The sequence below is a fragment of the Spermophilus citellus genome (assembly GCF_964194105.1).
Source record: "Spermophilus citellus genome assembly, chromosome: 1".
NCBI classification, from domain to species: Eukaryota; Metazoa; Chordata; class Mammalia; order Rodentia; family Sciuridae; genus Spermophilus; species Spermophilus citellus.
Window position 1 is genome coordinate 138171059 of NC_138182.1, and position 18644 is coordinate 138189702.

Consider the following 18644-nt stretch of genomic DNA (forward strand, 5'->3'; position numbering starts at 1 on the left):
ATTATAGGCACGTGCCACAGCACCCCGCAGTCCCCAGAGTTCTGACATTTCATTTCTGTGCGGCCATCTCCTCTCAAGTCCTGCTCAACTCACCTTTCTTCTTCTGCCCGCCTCGCTGGCAGTCTTCGTCCCCATTCTTCTCTTCCCCTGATTCATCTGATTTGGTTTTCGGGCTCTCCTTACTATCGCTCCCCTCTCCTTTCTCCTGTTCTTTCATGTCCTTCTTGGGTGGCAGCTTACGGGCAGGCTGAGGCTTGTGAGACTGTGGCTACAGCAGAAAGTAAGGCAATAGGAAGTGAGCGTGTGTAGGAGAGCCTTTGGGATGAGTGGAAGAGCTTCCTGTCACTAGAAAGGTAGGCAGAGGAGCAACAGTATGTGATGGCAGGTAGACTAGATACAACCTAAGACCCTACTTCCACACCTGAGATGCCTTTACTGAAAGCAAGATCACACAGGCCAGGAGGTGGGAAAGACAACTTGTCTCTCAAGCTTACCTGTGTCTAATGTCAAAGACAATGCCCAGGAGCCTAATGTTTATTCCCTGCAATAGGGACTACCATGTAGTTCTGGTAGTCTGTGTGGTGGAATAGATGCTGGCCCCTGGCCTACCTACATCAGCTCCAAAATAAGGTCTTCACCCACTCAAAGTGGTCACAGCCAGTGAACAAGGGATTTAGGTTACAAGTGCTAGGAAGAAGACAACTGACTAGAAGAGCTACATAAGCTTCCCCAAGTTGGAGGTCAGTACCTAGCCTAATATATCCTCTCCTGTGTTGCTTATAGGAAATGCAAGTGCAGTGATAGAGAAGACAGGCTTTGGAATACAGCCAATTCCCACAAGCCACAAAGAGCTGAAGTAACTTCTCTGAGAGAGGATGATCAGACAGTATCTGGTAGTCCATAACAGAAGGCACTGGCTCAAATAATGAGAATGCCTAGCTATTTCAATGTCGCCCACATTATAGTAACGACTATTTATTTATTTTTATGTTGCCCAGGCTTGCCTCAAATTCCTGGACTAAAATGATCCTCTTCCTGCCTCAGCCTCTTAAGTAGCTGGGACTACAGGTGCTTACCACCATGCCCAACCAACTACCCACTCCCCTTTTAGTTGTAGATGGACACAATACCTTTATTTTATTTATTTTTATGCTGTATTGAGGATCAAACCCAGTACTCCACACATGCTAGGCAAGTGCTTTACCACTGAGCCACAACCCCAGTCCCCAACTACCCCTTTTTTAAAAATTAAGAAAGGTAAAACCCAAGGTTTTGAAAGTTTGTGAAGCCAAACAGAGTTCAAATCTGCCCATCCCTTCCCGGTCTCACCTGCACACTCTTGTGGGCTATCTCTCCAGGTGTGGGCCAGTTGATTGCATCTCCAAAATCACCAACCTGTAAGGAACATTCTATGAGGCCCTAGGGTGACCCTGCCTCTGCCATTCAGCCCCTCACTCAAGGTCCAGCTCTACTGAGAGGAGAGATCAAGAGCCAAATCAGTCTATTCATTAGGACCATCCATCCCAGGGCCCAGAAAGCATTCCCCTGCTATCTTGTAGAGCAGGTAGCAGTACCTGGCAGTCCAGAAGCACTCTTTACAAGGGTAAAGAATGCACTGCACTGCAGTGCTACCAGTGAGTCCCCAGGGCCTACCCATGCCATTTCCTACCTTGCTGCCTTTGCGCTGTTTAGGAGCAGCTGCCCTCACCACCTTGGCTGGAGCAGAATGTTCTGTGGGAACAAGGCAGAAAGAAAATGGTTATGCAAAGCCTGTGAAGGGCCACTGCCAACTCCTTGCCCTCACCACCATCCTTATTCAACCAGGCAACCTTCAGGTTCCCAGAGGAAGAAGTCAGAGTGGACAGAGAGATGAGATCAAGCACCAGTAACATTTGTACCAGCCCTTCCCTGAAGAAATCATGGAAAGAGAGATCATGCAAAGAGTTGGCTGCCAAAACCCAGAAACCCAGACTCTGAGGTGGGAGAGCCCTTTCAGGGCTCAAGTCAACACCCTACTATAAAATGGGGCCTGGGCCTGAGGGAAATCCATGCCCAAACTAGCACTTTAATTCAGGGCTCCCAAATCACAGCAGATTCAGAGTCAGAATCTGAAAGATCTCTCTGGCCCTAACATTCTAGAAGTAATTGTGTGAACAGACCAGAGCTAGTGATCATTGGGAAGGCAAGATAAAAAAGGCAATCAAGTCCAGGGACCATATTTGTCCTCAACATCTTATAAACAGCAAGACTCTCAAGTTTCCAAAGAAAAAGTGGGCTCCCATTTGACTTGGTACTTCCACCAGTAAAATTGTATCCTGATGAGGCAAATCAGAAAAAAAACCGTTCAGAAAGACCCCAACAAAGCGTTACTTATAACTTCAAAAAATTAGAAGCACTCTATAAATCTGATAGTAACTGTCCAAATAAATTTAAGATCATCCATTTTTACACCTGTCATTAAAAAGAGAATATCTCTATATGTATGACAAGATGAGCACAATAAATGAGAATCATTTCTTTTTTGTTAAGCAAATTAAAATGTGCATTTGCACACTCAAAGTAAAAACTCAGGGAGGATACATGAGTGTTATCAGGAATGAAGTAGTGTATTTACAGTGATTTTAATTCTTGTACAAAAGTAGATATGAACTCTTTTTTTTTTTTTTAAAGAAACATGTCCTTTTCCCCCCTTTTTTGAAAAGGAAATGGTTCTAAAAGGTCCACAGTACCTTATACAACCACACTTATTTTCTCAGCATGTCTGAAGACCAAGGGTTTCTGCCTCTTCCTGCTCCAGAGACCACAGGAAAAGATTCATCCTGGGGTTCTACTCACCCACTTCTCCCCTCACTTTGCCTGCATTGCTGGCCAGCCATGCCAGGGCAAGAGCTGCCCCTAGTCCCTGACCAGAGAAATCTACTCATCTGGCTTCAAAAGGAATGTTCTACTCCTTGATCAGACCCATGTTCTCTTAATGAGTAGAGAGTGTCCTTGCCCGACTGATTGTGCAGCCCAAGCATTCCTGGCTTCCGCCAGTCACTGCCCCCTCATCGTACCCCATACCACATGTCTTCTGATATCTGATGCAGTGAGGCCCAACCCATAGCATCCCTCACCCCCAACACTGGCAGTAGAGAAACACGGTATCTTAGTCCCAAGAAGATGGAGGCAGCTCTAAACCAGCAGGCAGCTCTAAACCCCGAGACCTATAACTCCTAAGTTGACCCAGACAGATCTACAACCACCCGTTCCCTAATTAGGCTAAAGATCTTCACCTGCTTTGCCTCAGGGCCAGGCTAGTGTATATCCATGCCATGCTGGTCATTTCTCCCAGTCCTCAACAATACTGCACACATGCAAGCAGGCCAAAGGGCCTGTAATAGGAAGTTTGGAAAGGGAATCAGGTTCAGGGGCAAAGTGTTCTGAACACTTTCCCTGAAAAGGTGGGGCAGTTTTTCACGTCAATAGTCTTTTTTGTTTCTTCTTATTAAAAGACTTTCAAAACTAAAAAGAGACACATATTGTGACCACCCTGCCCAACATTTTGTTTATCAAGATCACAATGGAACATAGTAAAGCACTGAAAGTTTAGTCTCCAGTCAATGTAAGGGACCTCCTGCCATAAGAAGGCCCTGCTGATTCTCTCCTCCACCAGCAATCCTAAACTAATGAGTGGAATGAAGCTGGTCTGGGTATACGCAGGCATATTCCTACATGAGTCCTATGTGGAGTTGAAAAAGCTCTATACCCAAGTCCTGTCCCTAGGATCCATGCTGCCCTGCTCTTGCTTAGCTTCCAGCTAGAGCTTCAGACTGCCTGACGAGAACAAAGCCCCCAAGGCAGCAGAAAAACCCACTATCGAGAAAAAACCCTTTCATCCCTTGCATAAAATTCACAGATCTGTTAAAATCATGTGGGGCCTCACGAAAACCCAAGAAGACTCAGATGAGCTGCTGTCAGCACTACAGGAGGCTGAACTAAAGGCTAGGTTTTCTGACTTAAATCCCTTTCTGGGTCCTCTCTCAGCCACCCACTGCGTGTGCAAGCTTGTGTGCATAGTCACCCCCACAAAGAGAATACACAGGTCCAGCAGGGCTTGGTATCTGAAATGGTTTCCAACAAAACCCATTCTTTTGTGCAGACACCAATCCCCATGAACAGCGCCATCCCATATAGTCAGGACACAAGTCCTTTCCTTCCACTTCTACATTCTAAAACCTGTGTCTGCCACCATTGACCCAAGCCCATCCCAAGGAACATCACTATTCATTTGCCCAAGAAAACGGTGAAAGAATGTCAGAGCAGCAAAAAGGACCATAGTTCTGATCTTCTCTATTTGTAGACAGAAAACTGAGGCTGCAAAAGGGGAAGAGGCTTCCCAGGGATGGGAGCTCCAAGTCTCCACTCCCTGGCCAATACTCCTACCAGCTCACTGGGAATTCCAGTGGCTCACTGTGTCAGGAATGGGTCAAAAACCTCCCTGGTGTTAGAGTGCTTCCTGGCGATGGCAAGGAAGCAGTCCTCAGAGAGGGAGGGGCAAGTGTGGAAAGGCAGGCCCAGGCAGGGCCCAGCTGGCTTACCTGTCCATAGATCTGGGACCCAGGATTCCAGGGGGGAAGATGGCAGACAGAGGCCCTAGGAGGGTCTTCCTCCTCAACTAAGGCATATCAGAGGCTAAAGGGTATCTGGAATAGGAAGAAAAGCACTTTCTGTCCCACAGGACCATCATCAGCCAGGAGCCAGTACTGGCTCTAACTCTAGGGTCAAAGGCTTCCGTAACACACACACATGCATTTGTTAAAAGTGAAGCACACCAAAATGTCCATGTGCAAGAAGCAATCTGAATTTAGTAGAGGTAGGGGCACTAGAGGCAGTTTCCTGAAGCTGTATATGCATGGCAAACTCACCATCTTTACTTAAAAACAGATGATTCTGAGTGGTGAGGAGCAGAAGCTAATCTACTAATGCTGATTAATAAAGAAAGGAAACAAAGGACAGAAATAAGGTGGCTAAGGAGGAATGGCAGGACAGAGGAGCTAATATGGGCATGAAAGGAAAGCATGGCAGGTGCCCAGATGGGTAGAGTGGCTGACCATACAGTCTCAATGGTCTAACTCCTGGGGATGAGCCTCAGCTTTCAAGTGTGGAACACCCCTTCATTCAAATATTCCCTAGGAAAGCCAGATAGTCCCGCTGTCGAGCACAAGAGACTTAAATTACTAGACTTGGGTTGAAATCCCTGCCTACTCTGCCTTTTGCAGAGCCCTGTGAACTTAGGCCTCCTTTGTACAAACCAAAGGCAGTTACTGTAGAGGACCATTGGAACACTTTTAGAAGACAGTAAGAGTGCCTAGCACACAGTAAACACTCAACAACTGCTGAGAATTACAATTCAAATTCACAAAAGCAGCTTAATATTTCCAAGCAATCATTATCCTTACCAAGAGAAAAAGAGCAGTGTCACCAATTTTTTTATCATTTAAGAATCGGAGGGCATCGAAAGAACTCCTGGGAATCAACTGGCGCAGTTCACCCAGACCAGATCACAAATAATCCCCACCCAGCTTGGCTCTTCTTCCAGACAATGATCCATGGAGGGTTGGGGGGCGGGGGCAGGGCATGTGCACCCTTGCACTGCCCTGTAGACAGGAGACAGCTGCAGACAGGGCTCCAGGGCAAGTTTTTCCAGAAGAGAAAAACTTTCAGAATTTTGCGTCTTAAATGGAGAAAGAAAAATGAGGGAATTTACCACAGATCTTCCCTGATTCCACAGGCAGGATATCAAACTCTGCTTTGTTGGAAAGGAAAGACGGACATGGAAAAGGCCTAGAGTTTTACAGTAATGGGAAAATTTAGTCATTCTTCAAGACATCAGGTAGGGAGAGGCAGAGAGGGCCTCCAGCAGTCTCTCCAGCCTACCAAAAGGTCTAAACCCAGATACAAAGTTTAACAAGTATTTTCTACATTATCTTGTTCTAGAAAGATCCTAAAGCTGCTGACCTTTTAATACAAAAAGCTACCCAAAGGGGCCTTAAAGTACTCCAGTTCGAGTGATGGGATACTAGCAAAGGTTTTTAGGGGAAAAGGCACATGGTAATTCAAATTCATCAGGTCATGCAGAGAACTGGTTAAAGGAAGGGAGAAGCTAGAATTGAAATCAAGGACCGGTGTAGTCAAAGGTGAGACAAGACTGGGCTGGTTAGGAAAGTCTGCGGAACCTGGAATGAGCAGACAGAGAGAACTACCAGGTTTCAGGTCTAAGTACCACCAGAGAACGGGGAAGCCTGAATGCTGGCTTGGGAGCTAGCATCATCTCCTGGAGACTGGCAGCTGAAGAGTCCCAGTTCACCCTGACTGCTGGGCTTAGCGCTGCATGACATTCACCACTAGTCTGCTGCCCTCCACTGGGCTATTAGTCAACCTCTTCAGGGAGATCCTCCAGATCCCAAGTGCAGTCAAGTGTCTCTGTTGTGTGCTCTCACTACCCACTGCTAACTGCCTGGCTACTTATCTGCCTTTCCAGACTATGCACTCCCTGTGGACAGCGACCCCAGTGCCTCAGCTCAGAGCCTGGCAACACAGTCCTCCCAGGGACAGAGAAACCCAGGCCTCAGCTCAGACTTGATTCTCAGACAACTGTCTGCCTGGAATCAGTACCAAGTCCCTGTCCAGACTCAAGCATTGGTCAGCTGGGTAACAGTGGGGACCCTCCTGCACTACCGGAGACACACATTCCTCAACAAAATTGAAGGGAATACTGGTTCTACAGGTGTGAGGAGAAAAAAGGCAAGGTGTCAGATTTCGTATCAAGGAAAGAGATGCCAGCAGCACAATGAAGACAGTATCAAACAAGTGCAGATGGCAGGGCTGGGATCGTGGCTCAGTGGTAGAGTACTCGCCTAGCATGCACGAGGCACTGGGTTTGACCCTCAGCACCACATAAATGTAAAATAAAGATAGTGTGTCCACCTAAAAAAAAAAAAAATTTAGAAAAAAAAAGTGCAGATGGCATCAGATGGCATGCAGAGTGCTCCATGCTGCTCTACACTCTGTAATTCTTAATCCTTAAAATAACACTGAATTAGTACCTTTCATTGGTCCCATTTTACAAGAAGGGAAATCAAGGTACATGGTAGAAAGGTTATTTGTCAAGATCACAGTCACCAAGCAGAACAACAGGATTTGAAGCTACATAGTTCTGAGTCAAAAACTTGTGTTCTTAACCACCAGGAGGAGGTGAAAGAGAAGACGGGGAAGGGTCCATGTAACCACCTCACTTTGGGCAATAAACAGGGCAGGCTCTCAATGGCAAGGTTACCTAAGGTCAGAGTTGGGTGAAACTCCCAGGATCAAATACCAATGACCTGACAAGCATCCCCCACCTCCAGACAGAGGATCAAGGCAAACTGCCATCAAGTGTACCCCACCAGAATCGCTAACTCTAACACTGCGGCAGCCCTACAAGGAAAGCAATGTTCCCTACAGGTCAACCTCCTAGTTCTTCTACTGAAGACTGTGCCCCAGAGAGGCTCCTCAGCCACACCCTAGACCAGAAGCTGCTGGGGTGGGGGATGCAGCTGACAAGGACTCGCCCCACCCTCAGCCTCCCTAGATAGAGCCAACACTGTCTGAGCTGCAAACTGGGACCTTGACTGTGGAAGGCAGTGAAACCAGGCGGAGAGTCACCCATCTGTGCCTGTCCCTCCCTCTCAAGCCAGTCTGGGCATAGTCTATGAAAAGCCTGACTACCTTCAGCTGTCACTCAGCCTGGGGATGAGGTGGAGTCACAGGGGAACTTGGAGAGCTTTTCTTCCCACCCTTACAGATCCCAGCACCTTCTTGACAGGACCACTTCTATTTTTTTTTTTTAACAGAGTTCAAAGAATGCTGGGTTAACCCTCCTCACCTTGTTCACCAATTTCCTCCGGCTGCCATTGCTGCCACTTCTCAGAGACCTCTCTCTGCCCAGCCCTCCCACCCAGATTTCCCCAGACCTGCAGCTGGAACACAAGAAAGGGCCGAAAGGCACTCTGGAGTCTGGAAGAGGAGTGGGCAAAGAGGAAGGGAGGGAAACCTTCAGAAGGTCAAACCATCTTGGGTCCCTGGTGAAAGGAAGCTTCAGGCCAGCCACCAAGCCAGGGAGTCTGTGTCCCCTTGAGCACAGAGGAGGGGCAGAGGGCGGGCCAGGCTCCAGTCACATGCTAGCCAGCCTGGCCCAGGCCCAGATGACTATCTTTAGCCTGTGGTGACCCAGGTGCTGCTCCACGCTTCTACTCTCCCTGCCCAGACATGGGCTCTACAACCCTACAGCCACCCCATGGCTATGGCAGTCCCTGAAATCCTGCCCAAAAGTTGATTAATAATCATCACAGCTGAATATATCAGCAGCCATTAAAACTCTGGCCTCCAAGATCCTTAACCAGCCTTTTCTAAGGAGCACACTGGGTTCTAGTTAAAATTAATAACTACTTTTCACCTTGGACTGATTAGGTGCCAAAAACTGATATAAGCTGCTTTCTATGTACAGTTTCCTTTACTAGTGTCCTTATATAAGGACACAGCACATTTTGAAGCAAGATGGTGGATTCCTCCTAGTCACAGATCTCAGTGTAAATACTCCTCAGGAGTCCTTCCCAGCTGCCCAGTGTCAGGTGCTGCCCAACCAGCAACAACCCAGGATCAATTTCTAATTCAGTCTTTAGTGTGGTGTCTCAGAGTACCCATCACCTCCTCAAATGGCTACACCTGTATACATCTCAACCGCCTAGACCACAAACATCCTCAGGTCCCACATCCTTGTCCAGTGCCAAAGTTCTTGACATGGACAGATCATTTGTTTCACAACCACTAGAGAAAGTATGACAATGATCTCCAGTTAACAGAGGAGGAGACCAAGATTCAGCATTCAATGGCTTGCTCAACCAAGGTCAAACTAGTAGCAAGCAGAGATGGAACTGACCACCCATCCCTAACCTTCCTAGTTTTTAGTGTGCCCTATGTAGAAAATTACTGGAATTCCATGAGGGGAGGAGTCATTTCTACTTGTTCACTGGTCCCAAGTCAAGGATTGCAGTCTGTGTGTGGTAGGCCCACAGTAAATATTTACTTAATGAAGAAATTTACATAAGTATGGTTGCTTCTCAATTTCCATAGCATTATCTTCCAGGGAGAGAAAGAGAGAGGTTAATTATTCCTTTGCATTACAACTTAACAGCACAGGAGTACAATCTGGTTTTCTCAGCATGTCTCTGGACCTAGGTTCAGTTCTCCTTGGAATTGGAATCAGCACACTTCAAGTCAGCTGTGGGAAAACAGAAATGGAGAGGGTGTGCAGTAGATAAAACAAGACAGCAAGCTCACTTTTATTTCCTAAATCTTAGGGCATTCTCTGCTGAAAGAGACATCCAAATCCTCAAGAAATTATTTTGGATGAACCCCACTACTGAAGCAGAGAAGCTAATCCCAGACCCCACTAGGGCAGAAAAGGACTTGAGAAATTTCATCATATATACACAGGAAAACTGAGATCCAAGAGTGACCTGGCAGCATCCAAAGTTACCAGTGAATTGTTGTAGACCTGGGATGGATCATCAAATTGCTGCCTCCAACTTGGCAGGTTAGGAGTTGGGAAGTCAATGACAGCTTTCCCCACTCCCCCCCAACTAAAGCTCTATGCACAACCACAGTCACTCATGGGGCGGGGTGGGGGGGGGGGCTCAGGGATTTGAAAGTGTCACAGAACTGTTCCTCACACTATTCAGTATCCCTCTACTCTCAAGAAAAACTCCCAACACACACTAGAAATAGAACCCAGGGTTGCTATGCCACCAAGCTACACCCCCAGCCCTTTTCAGCAACTTAGCAAAACCCTATCTCAAAATAATAATAAATAAAAAGGGCTGAGGATATGTCTCAGTGGTAAAGTACCCCCAAGTTCAATCCCATGTACCCCCCCCCAAAAAAAGGCAACACACAGAGAATTCTAGGCATTAGATCTAATCACCCATTTTCCAAAACTATGAAAAGGATCCACAATAGTTCACAGAGTTGTTTGACAGATTAAATGAGATAATTTAAAAATAAATTTAGAACACATATACAAAAAAAAAAAAAAAAAAAAAAAACCCACAGTCATCTTTTTTTATTTCTTTGGGGCAATTTCAGAATCTCCCTGGGACCTAAAAAGGGAAATGGGGGAAGGAACAGGGTTGCCAGACTTAGCAAATGAAATTCAGAACATCCAGTTAAATCTGAATTTCAGATAAACAGTGAGTAATTTCTTAAGACCATGTCCTATGTAATAGTTGGGACACAGTTATACTTAAAAATCATTGTTCTTTGAAATTTAATTTTAACTGGTGTCCTGTTTTTATTTGCTATATCTGGCTATCATAGAAAGAAGGACCATTGCTCCATGTTCCAAGGTCAAAGTAGGGGAGTGACCAGACCTCTGGGCTGGGATGCCAGGTCTGGCTCAAGTACTGCGGTACTAGCTATCTTATATAAAAAAGCTTTATATGTAAAGCTTGGTGCGAATTTCCCTGAGTGTCTTTAGTCTCTCAATTCAGAGGCCTGTGGTAAGGGTGGGTGGAATTCTGTCATCTGCAGTATCTTTATAGTCCTTACACCAGAGATCCCCTTAAATGCAGCCAGCTTACCAGGAGGACAAGTGTCCCCTGAAACTGGCTACAAAGGGCTTCAACCCCAATATTTTGAATGCAGAATTATCAGCTGAGGAGCTCATCAAAATGTAGAATCCTGTGATCTCACCCTCCCGATTTCTGCTCAAGAATAGTGGGGTCAGGAATATGCTAGATAATTCTAAGGTACGTTTTCTTTGGACATATTTATCAGTTATTTGGATTCAATCCAACAAGTTTCAACTGTTACTTCTGGAGGTTTTATCCAGAACTGCAACATTTGACATTTTTAAAATCAAGGCTGCACTTCTTAAGCCAATAGTAGGTACTTGGGTTCTAGTTTGAATATTTCTTTTTATTTATATTTACATTCTTGGGCTAGGGGTGTAGCCCAGCAGTAGAATGCTTGCCTAGTACATATGAGGCCATGTGTTCAATCCCCACTCAGCACTGAAAAACAGAATAAAATAAAAATGCGCTAGTACATTTACACTCTTATATTAAATATTTAAGAATTTTTTGAAAAGAAAAATAAAGCAAGGTGTTGCTGTGCATGCCTGTAATCCCAGCAGCTCAGAAGGCTGAGGTGGGAGGATCACAAATTCAAAGCCAGCCTCAGCAACTTAAATAGGCCTTAAGCAACTTAGTAAGACCCCGTCTCAAAAAATTAAAAAAGAACTGAGGATATGGCTCAGTGATTACGTACTCCTAGGTTCAATCCCTGGTACCAAAGAAAAAAAAGAATAAAATGACAAGAGCTTTTCTGAGAGAAATGGGCCCCAAGTCCCCTCCTCACTTGCCTCCCACTCAGCTGGAGTTTCTAAGCAGAAACCCGTGTGGAAAACCCTCACCTCACGTCTGTGGACACTGGAGCACCGGCTAGCACCTGGCAGGGAGGCACAGGGTTGGCTAAAATACAGACTCCTGCCTCTTCCCAAACTCCAGAAATCAATGTGGGGAGGTGGGCCAACCTGGGGCATCGAGTTTTAACAAGCTTCTTCTGTACAAGGCTGATGCCAACTAATGTGTGAGAACTGAACTGCCAGTGAGTGAGAGAGCCAGGAAGGACCTTGTCACCAAGTCCAAGGGCTTGCACCTGCAGACAGGAGGCTACAGCGGTTTGATTACACACACTCAGCAGCCAGGGTGTTTGAGAAGCTCATCCCTGTTTACCCATAGTCCCCTCTCCAGCACCAGAAACCAAGAATGGTCAGGTCAAGAGAATGTCTTGTCAGATTTGAGGTCACGTGGCTCAGTCTGGGCTGGGCTTGGGTTCAGTTTTACAAGTTCCAAACTGGGGCCGTGCCAGGAGAAATGAAGTTTCTGAAGGGAGCTTTCCATCTGCTTCCTCTTTTCAGCCAAACAGCCTCTGCCTTCTCCTACCCTAAACCTTGCTGTCTGTTCACCCAATGCCCTGACATTTGGGTCCCTTAAAATAATGGCTTCCATTTACTAAACATTTACCTCAGGAAGTCAGGCCTCCGGCTACAAGCCTTTTGTGCATTGTTCTTTTTAATCCTCACCATGGAGAAATTACTGTCCCTTTGAGTCCCTGACTCAAAGACGCAAAGCTATTTGTCGTCAAAGGACACACAGTGAGAGGTATGTGATCCCAAAGATCTGAAATCCCAGGCTATCCCAGACCCCTCTTAGCACTGAAGGTGACAAACACTAGGTTCTGTATGTCCCTAAAGGACTTCCAAGCTCAAGCCTACAAATCATACAGAGCACTGAGGACACTCATGACAGAATCCTCTTCTTTCAGTCCCATAAGTACCTGCCAGGTAAGGACAGTGCCACTTAGCACAGGGAAGAAGGGGGAGCACAATCAGAGTCAAAGCACTGTTTATTCCAAAGGCAATACTCCAAGGCCACCTTTGACCTGAAGACCTTGGGCTCAGGCCAGCACCAAAGCCCCAGGGGAATTTTACCTCTTCCAGCAGAAACATGGATGGAGAAAACTAAAGAGACCCTGCAGGTCAAAGGACAGGCAGCAGAGGGGAAAAGGAGGTGAAAAAGCAGGGGGTTCTATAGGTCTTTCTTCAAGGCACAGGGAAGAATAAAACATAAACCACCAGAGAAATTACCTTATGGTGACCAGGGCTGAGAAGCTCTTAAAGAGAATTCCACCCAACACTCCATCTGTGTCAGGCACAGAGGAAGGAAGCATTGGTGAACAAGACAGTTCTCTATACTCCCAGGGCTCAGTTTACATAAGGGCTTTAATTTTTCAACTCCACCTGGGAAGGCTTGTCTTGCCTAGGGTGCTGTACAGAGGAACCCCAGGCAGCCTACTGCTCAGGAAAAACCTGGGTCCAAGTCTGTTATGGGCAGGAGAAAGAATGGCACACAACATAAGCATGTGTAATTCCAGTCTGTCAAGGACTGAATACTGCTCTCCAGCTCGACAAATATTTAGCCCACACTATGTGCTAGCTACTGTCGATATAGAAGTGGACAAGATTGCCAAGGGGGAAGGGGGGCTCTTTCCTTCCAGGGACTACTCTGTCCTCATTCCAGGCAAGACCTACAACTCTCAGGCCTGGGTTCTTCTAGAGAAATTAAGGAAAGACCCAGAAGAATAAAATGTAGAAATGAGCAAGAATTATACAACAGTACCTCTGTGAATGGAAAGAGTGTAGGCTGGGGGTGTGAAAAACTGCCCCCTTCCTCTAAGCTTGGCCTGGTCCACCTTCCTTCATCCCACCAGCAGGGCAGTGCATCTGGGCTGAACCCCAGGGTCAGAATCCAGATTCTGTCACTTCTCCCTGGGTGATGATGGGTTTCTGTAAATGGGAAGAGCCCTAACCTCATGGAACTGAGAGGATTAGTCATATAAGGTTCTTGTAAAAGTGCCTGGCACATAGGAAGTACTCAATACTTGCTATTATTCTGAAAATTACAAATCTCTGAACACCACTTGACAAGGTTTTCTACCCTATCCCCAAACCCACTGGTGGGCCTCCTTCGGGTTCCTTGCCCTGCATATCTGTTTAGTGTTCTGGAGTCCCAAGCAGATGCTTCATTTTGACCCTAGCACCAAAAACTCATCTGGAAGGCAGAGCAGAAGGGCAAGCAGCCTATTTCCAGGAAACACAGAACATCACCAGGCAACACTTTCTCCATCTGGGCAGGACTTCCCTGGCCCTCTCAGGACTCAGGAAAGAGTGTTGAAGGCATGTGTCTGGAGGGGCAGAAGCTACAATATCTACATTAGATCTGCCTTGGAGATTCACATTGCCAGGCCTAGTTCTCTTCTCTATTTCCACTCCGGCAGCAGCCACCACCTGAAGGGCCTCCTTTCTCTCCTTCCCCAAAGCAACAAAGCAGAATAAAAAGAGACCAGGCACTGGACAGTGAGCCTTTTGGTGCTACCTGGGAGACTTTGGTCAAGATAGCATTGGCTTTTTGTTAAAATGAGAAATAACCAGATGGCTTCCAAATCTCCTTTGAACTCTGGCTTTTCAAGTCTATAATCACAAAATCAGGGAATGGGGCAGGGAAATCTGAAATGGCCAAGAATCTCAGAGCAACTACAATCACAGTCACAGCCAACAGGAGTGGGAGTGTGATGAAGGGATCATCACACAATCCTCAGGCTTCGTTCCCAATTCTTAGCAAGAAAACTTCCCCCTTCAAAGGGTAAATTGCTATGTCACAGCTCCTGGATGGAAAAGTCAACAGAGTCAAGTATCTTTTTAAAAATGTTTATTGTAACTGAGCACAGTGGTGCACCCCCTTAAATCCCAGGGACTCAGATTCAGAGGCTGAGCCAAAGGATCACAAGTTTGAGGCCATCCCCAAATAAAAACGTAAGGACTAGGGATGTGGCTCAGTGGTACAACATCTCTGGGTTCAATTCCCAATATCCAAAGAATAAAAAATAGATTTTTGCCACAAAGGAGTACAGGACTGTTTCACAAACCAATCATTTAGAGCTGGGCACAGTGGCACACGCCTGTAATTCCAGTCACTCAATAGGCTGAGGCAGGAGCATCTCAAGTTCAAAGCCAGCCTCAGCAAAAGCAGGGCACTAAGCAACTAAGTGAGACCCTGTCTCTAAGTAAAATACAAAATAGGGTTGGGGATGTGGCTCAGTGGTCGAGTGCCCTGGAGTTCAATCCCTGGAGTTCAACACCCCCCCCCCAATTTTTTTTAAAGAGATTTCTAAGGCTTAACCTCACTTAGGCCAACCCATTGCACCCACTCTGTTCCAACGACTAGTCTTTTTCCCACTGCCTATCTATCTGCCTTTGTTCTCCTGGTTAGACTTGGACCAATGCTATCTAGCTCTGTGGGGGTGGGGAGTGCTGTAGGCCTGGGGACACTCTGAAGAAAAACCAATAAGGAGCCTGTGCTCATCCTCTACTGGTTTCCTTTTGTACCTGAACAAGTTTAAAACCAAGTGGGCAAGCTCTGAGAGGGCAGGTGGGTGTGGTGGAAGAACTAGCACAGGAGTCTAGGATGCCTGTGTGTTAAACACTGGGTAACAGCCTCGGTTAATAGCTTCTCCTGCCTGGGCCTGCTTCCCTCAGCAAAGCGCAGCGTGCATGTGCCCATGTATGTGTGAATTCTGACCCAAATTCATGGTCTAGGCTCAACCCGAGAGTGCCTGCAGCGGGCAGCAGTGCTGGGACATGTACGCCTTCATTTCTTCTCTGCAGAGCATTGGGCCAGCTCCTTAACCCTTCTCCCATCAGGAAAACGCTACTTTCCTTTCCAAGGCTGCTTGGAGTGTTAAAGATAAGTGCCCTTGAAAGCCTATTTCTACGTGGGGCAGAAATACAGCTCACAAATATTATCTCATTTTGTCTATTTTTTTAAATGATATATATATGTGTATACACTCTCACACACACCCAGAATGTGTCATCCAACAAAGTAGCCTCTAGATACTTGGTGGATACTAAGCATTTGAAATGTGGTTAGTCCAAACTAGGAAGTGCTTTAAGTATGAAAACATCACACTTCAAACCTTTAGTATGAAGAATATATAAAATATCAATAATTATACTGGTTACATGTTGAACTGATATTTTTAATATCTTGGGTTATTTTATAAAATTGATTTCATCTGTTTTAATTTTTTAATATGCCTACTGAATTTTTAAAATTATGTGCTTATATTATATTTCTATTAGGCAGCACTTAGTTAGATACACAATCCCATCACTGCTTAACAGTACTGGTGGTTGGTGGGACTGCCAAGATTGTTTTCCTTTTTGCTAATATATATTTGGGTATTTTTCTACAACGAATTGGTGCAGAGTAATCTGAAAAAAATTCCCCTTCAAAAAAAGTTAAAAAGCCCAAAACCAACAGTATTTCCATCCCCTTTGGTGATAAACCAAAGCTCAGAGAGCCCCCTCCCTTCCTAATGGTCTTGAGGCCTGGTCTGAAAAAACCACAAGGTATAGATAGCTCTTTCCAGCAAGTCCGCAGGTAGCCTGACAGAGCTGAAGAGGAACATCTCTAAGAGGGCCAGGGATCCCAGCAGGATCAGAAGTTTTAGGGCCTGGCTCACACCCACTAGGCTTAATGCCAGAGAGTCATAGGAGGGGCAGAGCTGGGGACTTCAGGGCCATCAAATCTGAAGATATGTATGGGTCCTCTGTCTCCCCAAGAAACAGTTTTCTTTGCAGGATTATGAACACTGTGGTCATGGAGAATGCAAAGCCAAACAATATGTAAGACATTAACTCTGGAGTCAATCTGCTATGGGCGCAAATCCCAGCTACTTACTAACTACTGCAGAGCCTTGAGCAAATTACAGAGCCTCTCTGAGCTCCCATTTCCTTACTACAAAATAAGGATCACAACTATAGCTAGGTCCCACAGGGCTGTTGTGAAAATGAATGGAGATAATGAATGGGATGTATGTGGTGGCTTAGAAGGTTTGAAAAGCACACAAGAAATGGAGGGTATATTGGCACTTTGGCCTGGTTCCCTGGGGCATCCCTGCCACCCATAAGGCAGATTCTAGGACACCTCGATAATTCCAGAGACAGCACAGAGGCACAACAGCAACAGCTGAGCACAGCACTGGGCATCATGGATTCAATTCCCTCATGTAGCGAGAAATGATCACCTGGCCAGGAGAAATTAGAGAACAGGGCTGAAATCAGAACTCAGATCCCCAAGCTTTCAGTTTGGGCAGCTTGCTCTGACCTCACCCTGAAGAAGTAACCTGAAATCAAAAGCCCCACAGCAAAAACTGTGATACAAAGACTCAGGGTCAAGATCATTCCCCACCTCACCAAAAACCTACTGGTGCCCCCAGGCTACTCACACACACCCCTCTTCCATCTCCACCCAGGGGCATGGAGCATGTGATAGCTTTCAGCTGGCTCTGGGGCCTAGAGACCCAGAACTAGGGGAAAAACATCTGGTTGCTTAAAGCTGCCTTTCTGTCAGTTTCTAGGCAGTTTGAGAAGCGAGTAAGAAATAGCCATCCAAAAGTTAGATTGTTTGACTTATGCTGGCCTCCCATCAGGGAAAAGAGTTAAAATTAACAAATAAATAAGGTCCATATCACTGCACCACTATCCACTGCTCTCCAACTCTTTCCTGGACTACTGCACAAATACGTCTGTCTATACCTACCTTGCTCCTCGCTTCCTTCTACCCAACCCATGCCCAGCTCCACAAAACTGAGTAATGACAAAGCAGCAATCAGATCATGTCACCTCTTCCACTGTTTTCAGAACAGAATCCAGACTTCCTAAGTTGGCCTCCAAAGGCCTCCTGATTTTTTGAGCCCCTTTCCCCTATTCACGCAGGCCTTCTGTTCCTTGGAGAATTCTAAATTCATTACTACCTGCATGTTTCCCCAGGCTAGAATACTCATCACCTTATCAAGCCCATCTTGGTTCACCCTCCAAGCCATTTCCAACAACATGACTGCGGGCCCCACACCACTGACCCCAACATTTCTCTACTAGATTGCCTTACTGTCTCTTTCACAGCCCTTAGCACTATTTGAACTACCTCGTGATACTAAAGATGGCTACAAACTGATATTCCTTCCTTTAAAAGATGGAGCCCATGTCCCCTTCCCTTGATTCTCAAAAGGATCTAGGACTACCACTTCAACTGACAGAATAAGGCAAAAGTGTTATCATAATAATGTCCTAGGGTCTTAGAATACTGACAGTATCTACTTCCCCCCTCTCGGAATGTCCTCTGTGAGAACTAAGCTACCATATAGCTACTTTGAAACCACTCAGGAAAGCTAGTTGAAGACACTGTAGTTCCACCTGAATTCAGTTTTCCAGCCAAGGCCCTCCAGACCATGTCACCACCACATGAACAGAATCAGAGCCAAGCCCTGTCCAAATCCTGCCCAAGAGATTAGTGAGTAAAATGGTTGCTTCCTATGCTACTAGGTTTTGGGGTGATTTGTTGTTAGGCAGCAACAACAAATTTTTTATTTCACTTGTTTCCCCAGTGGAATGAAACCAGGAAAGCAGGATAGTTTCTGTCTTGCTTCCAGCATAAGTCAAACGATCTAACTCTTAAATATGCTGCTCAAAAAAAGGACTGAATACAATGTTCAATACGGTGGCAGCCAAATTTGCTTCTTTCACACAAAGGTCAAGCTCAAGCTGTGGTAGCTCTCTAGAAAAGCCTGGGAGCACAATCCCCTTAGACAGGTCTACTTCCCTTCAACTGAGCTGGGTGACACTTTGACCCTGACTTCTACCCGACCTAGCCTAACCCTCAGGGCCAGAAGGGAAGGTCTCAGCATCACCCAGCCTAACCAAGTTCAGGATGTCAGAATCTTAACATTGCTCTCAAGAGGTGAGCCACGACTGTTTGCACACTGCTGAGGTACTCATGACCTTCTTCAACAGCTCATCTTACCCCGGATTTTTCAAAGCCTAAGGCAGAATGCCCCAGGTGTAAGGAAAAGAGTCCTGCTGCCTTGACCAAGCTCAGGGGGATGGCTTCCTCAAATTGGTCCAATCTGCGTGGAAGAAGCCAATCCTATTGAATGAAATCTCT

General features: G+C 46.0%; 1 protein-coding gene across 6 annotated transcripts in view; it reads right to left on the reverse strand.

Moving 5' to 3' along the window:
• Positions 1-18644, reverse strand: part of LARP1 (La ribonucleoprotein 1, translational regulator) — an 82960-nt gene that overhangs the window by 20619 nt on the left and 43697 nt on the right. For 4 of the 6 annotated variants that reach the window (XM_081285920.1, XM_081285919.1, XM_081285918.1 and 1 more), the window contains exons 2-4: positions 1670-1731; positions 1330-1395; positions 94-268 (exon numbers count right to left, since the gene is read on the reverse strand). In XM_081285920.1, the coding sequence (XP_081142046.1) occupies positions 94-217 (124 nt within the window). In that variant the 5' untranslated portion in view covers positions 218-268; positions 1330-1395; positions 1670-1731. Of the gene's footprint in view, positions 1-93; positions 269-1329; positions 1396-1669; positions 1732-4580; positions 4686-7906; positions 8303-18644 lie in introns of those variants that run through there. The other 2 variants (XM_081285922.1, XM_081285921.1) reach the window with 2 other exon arrangements.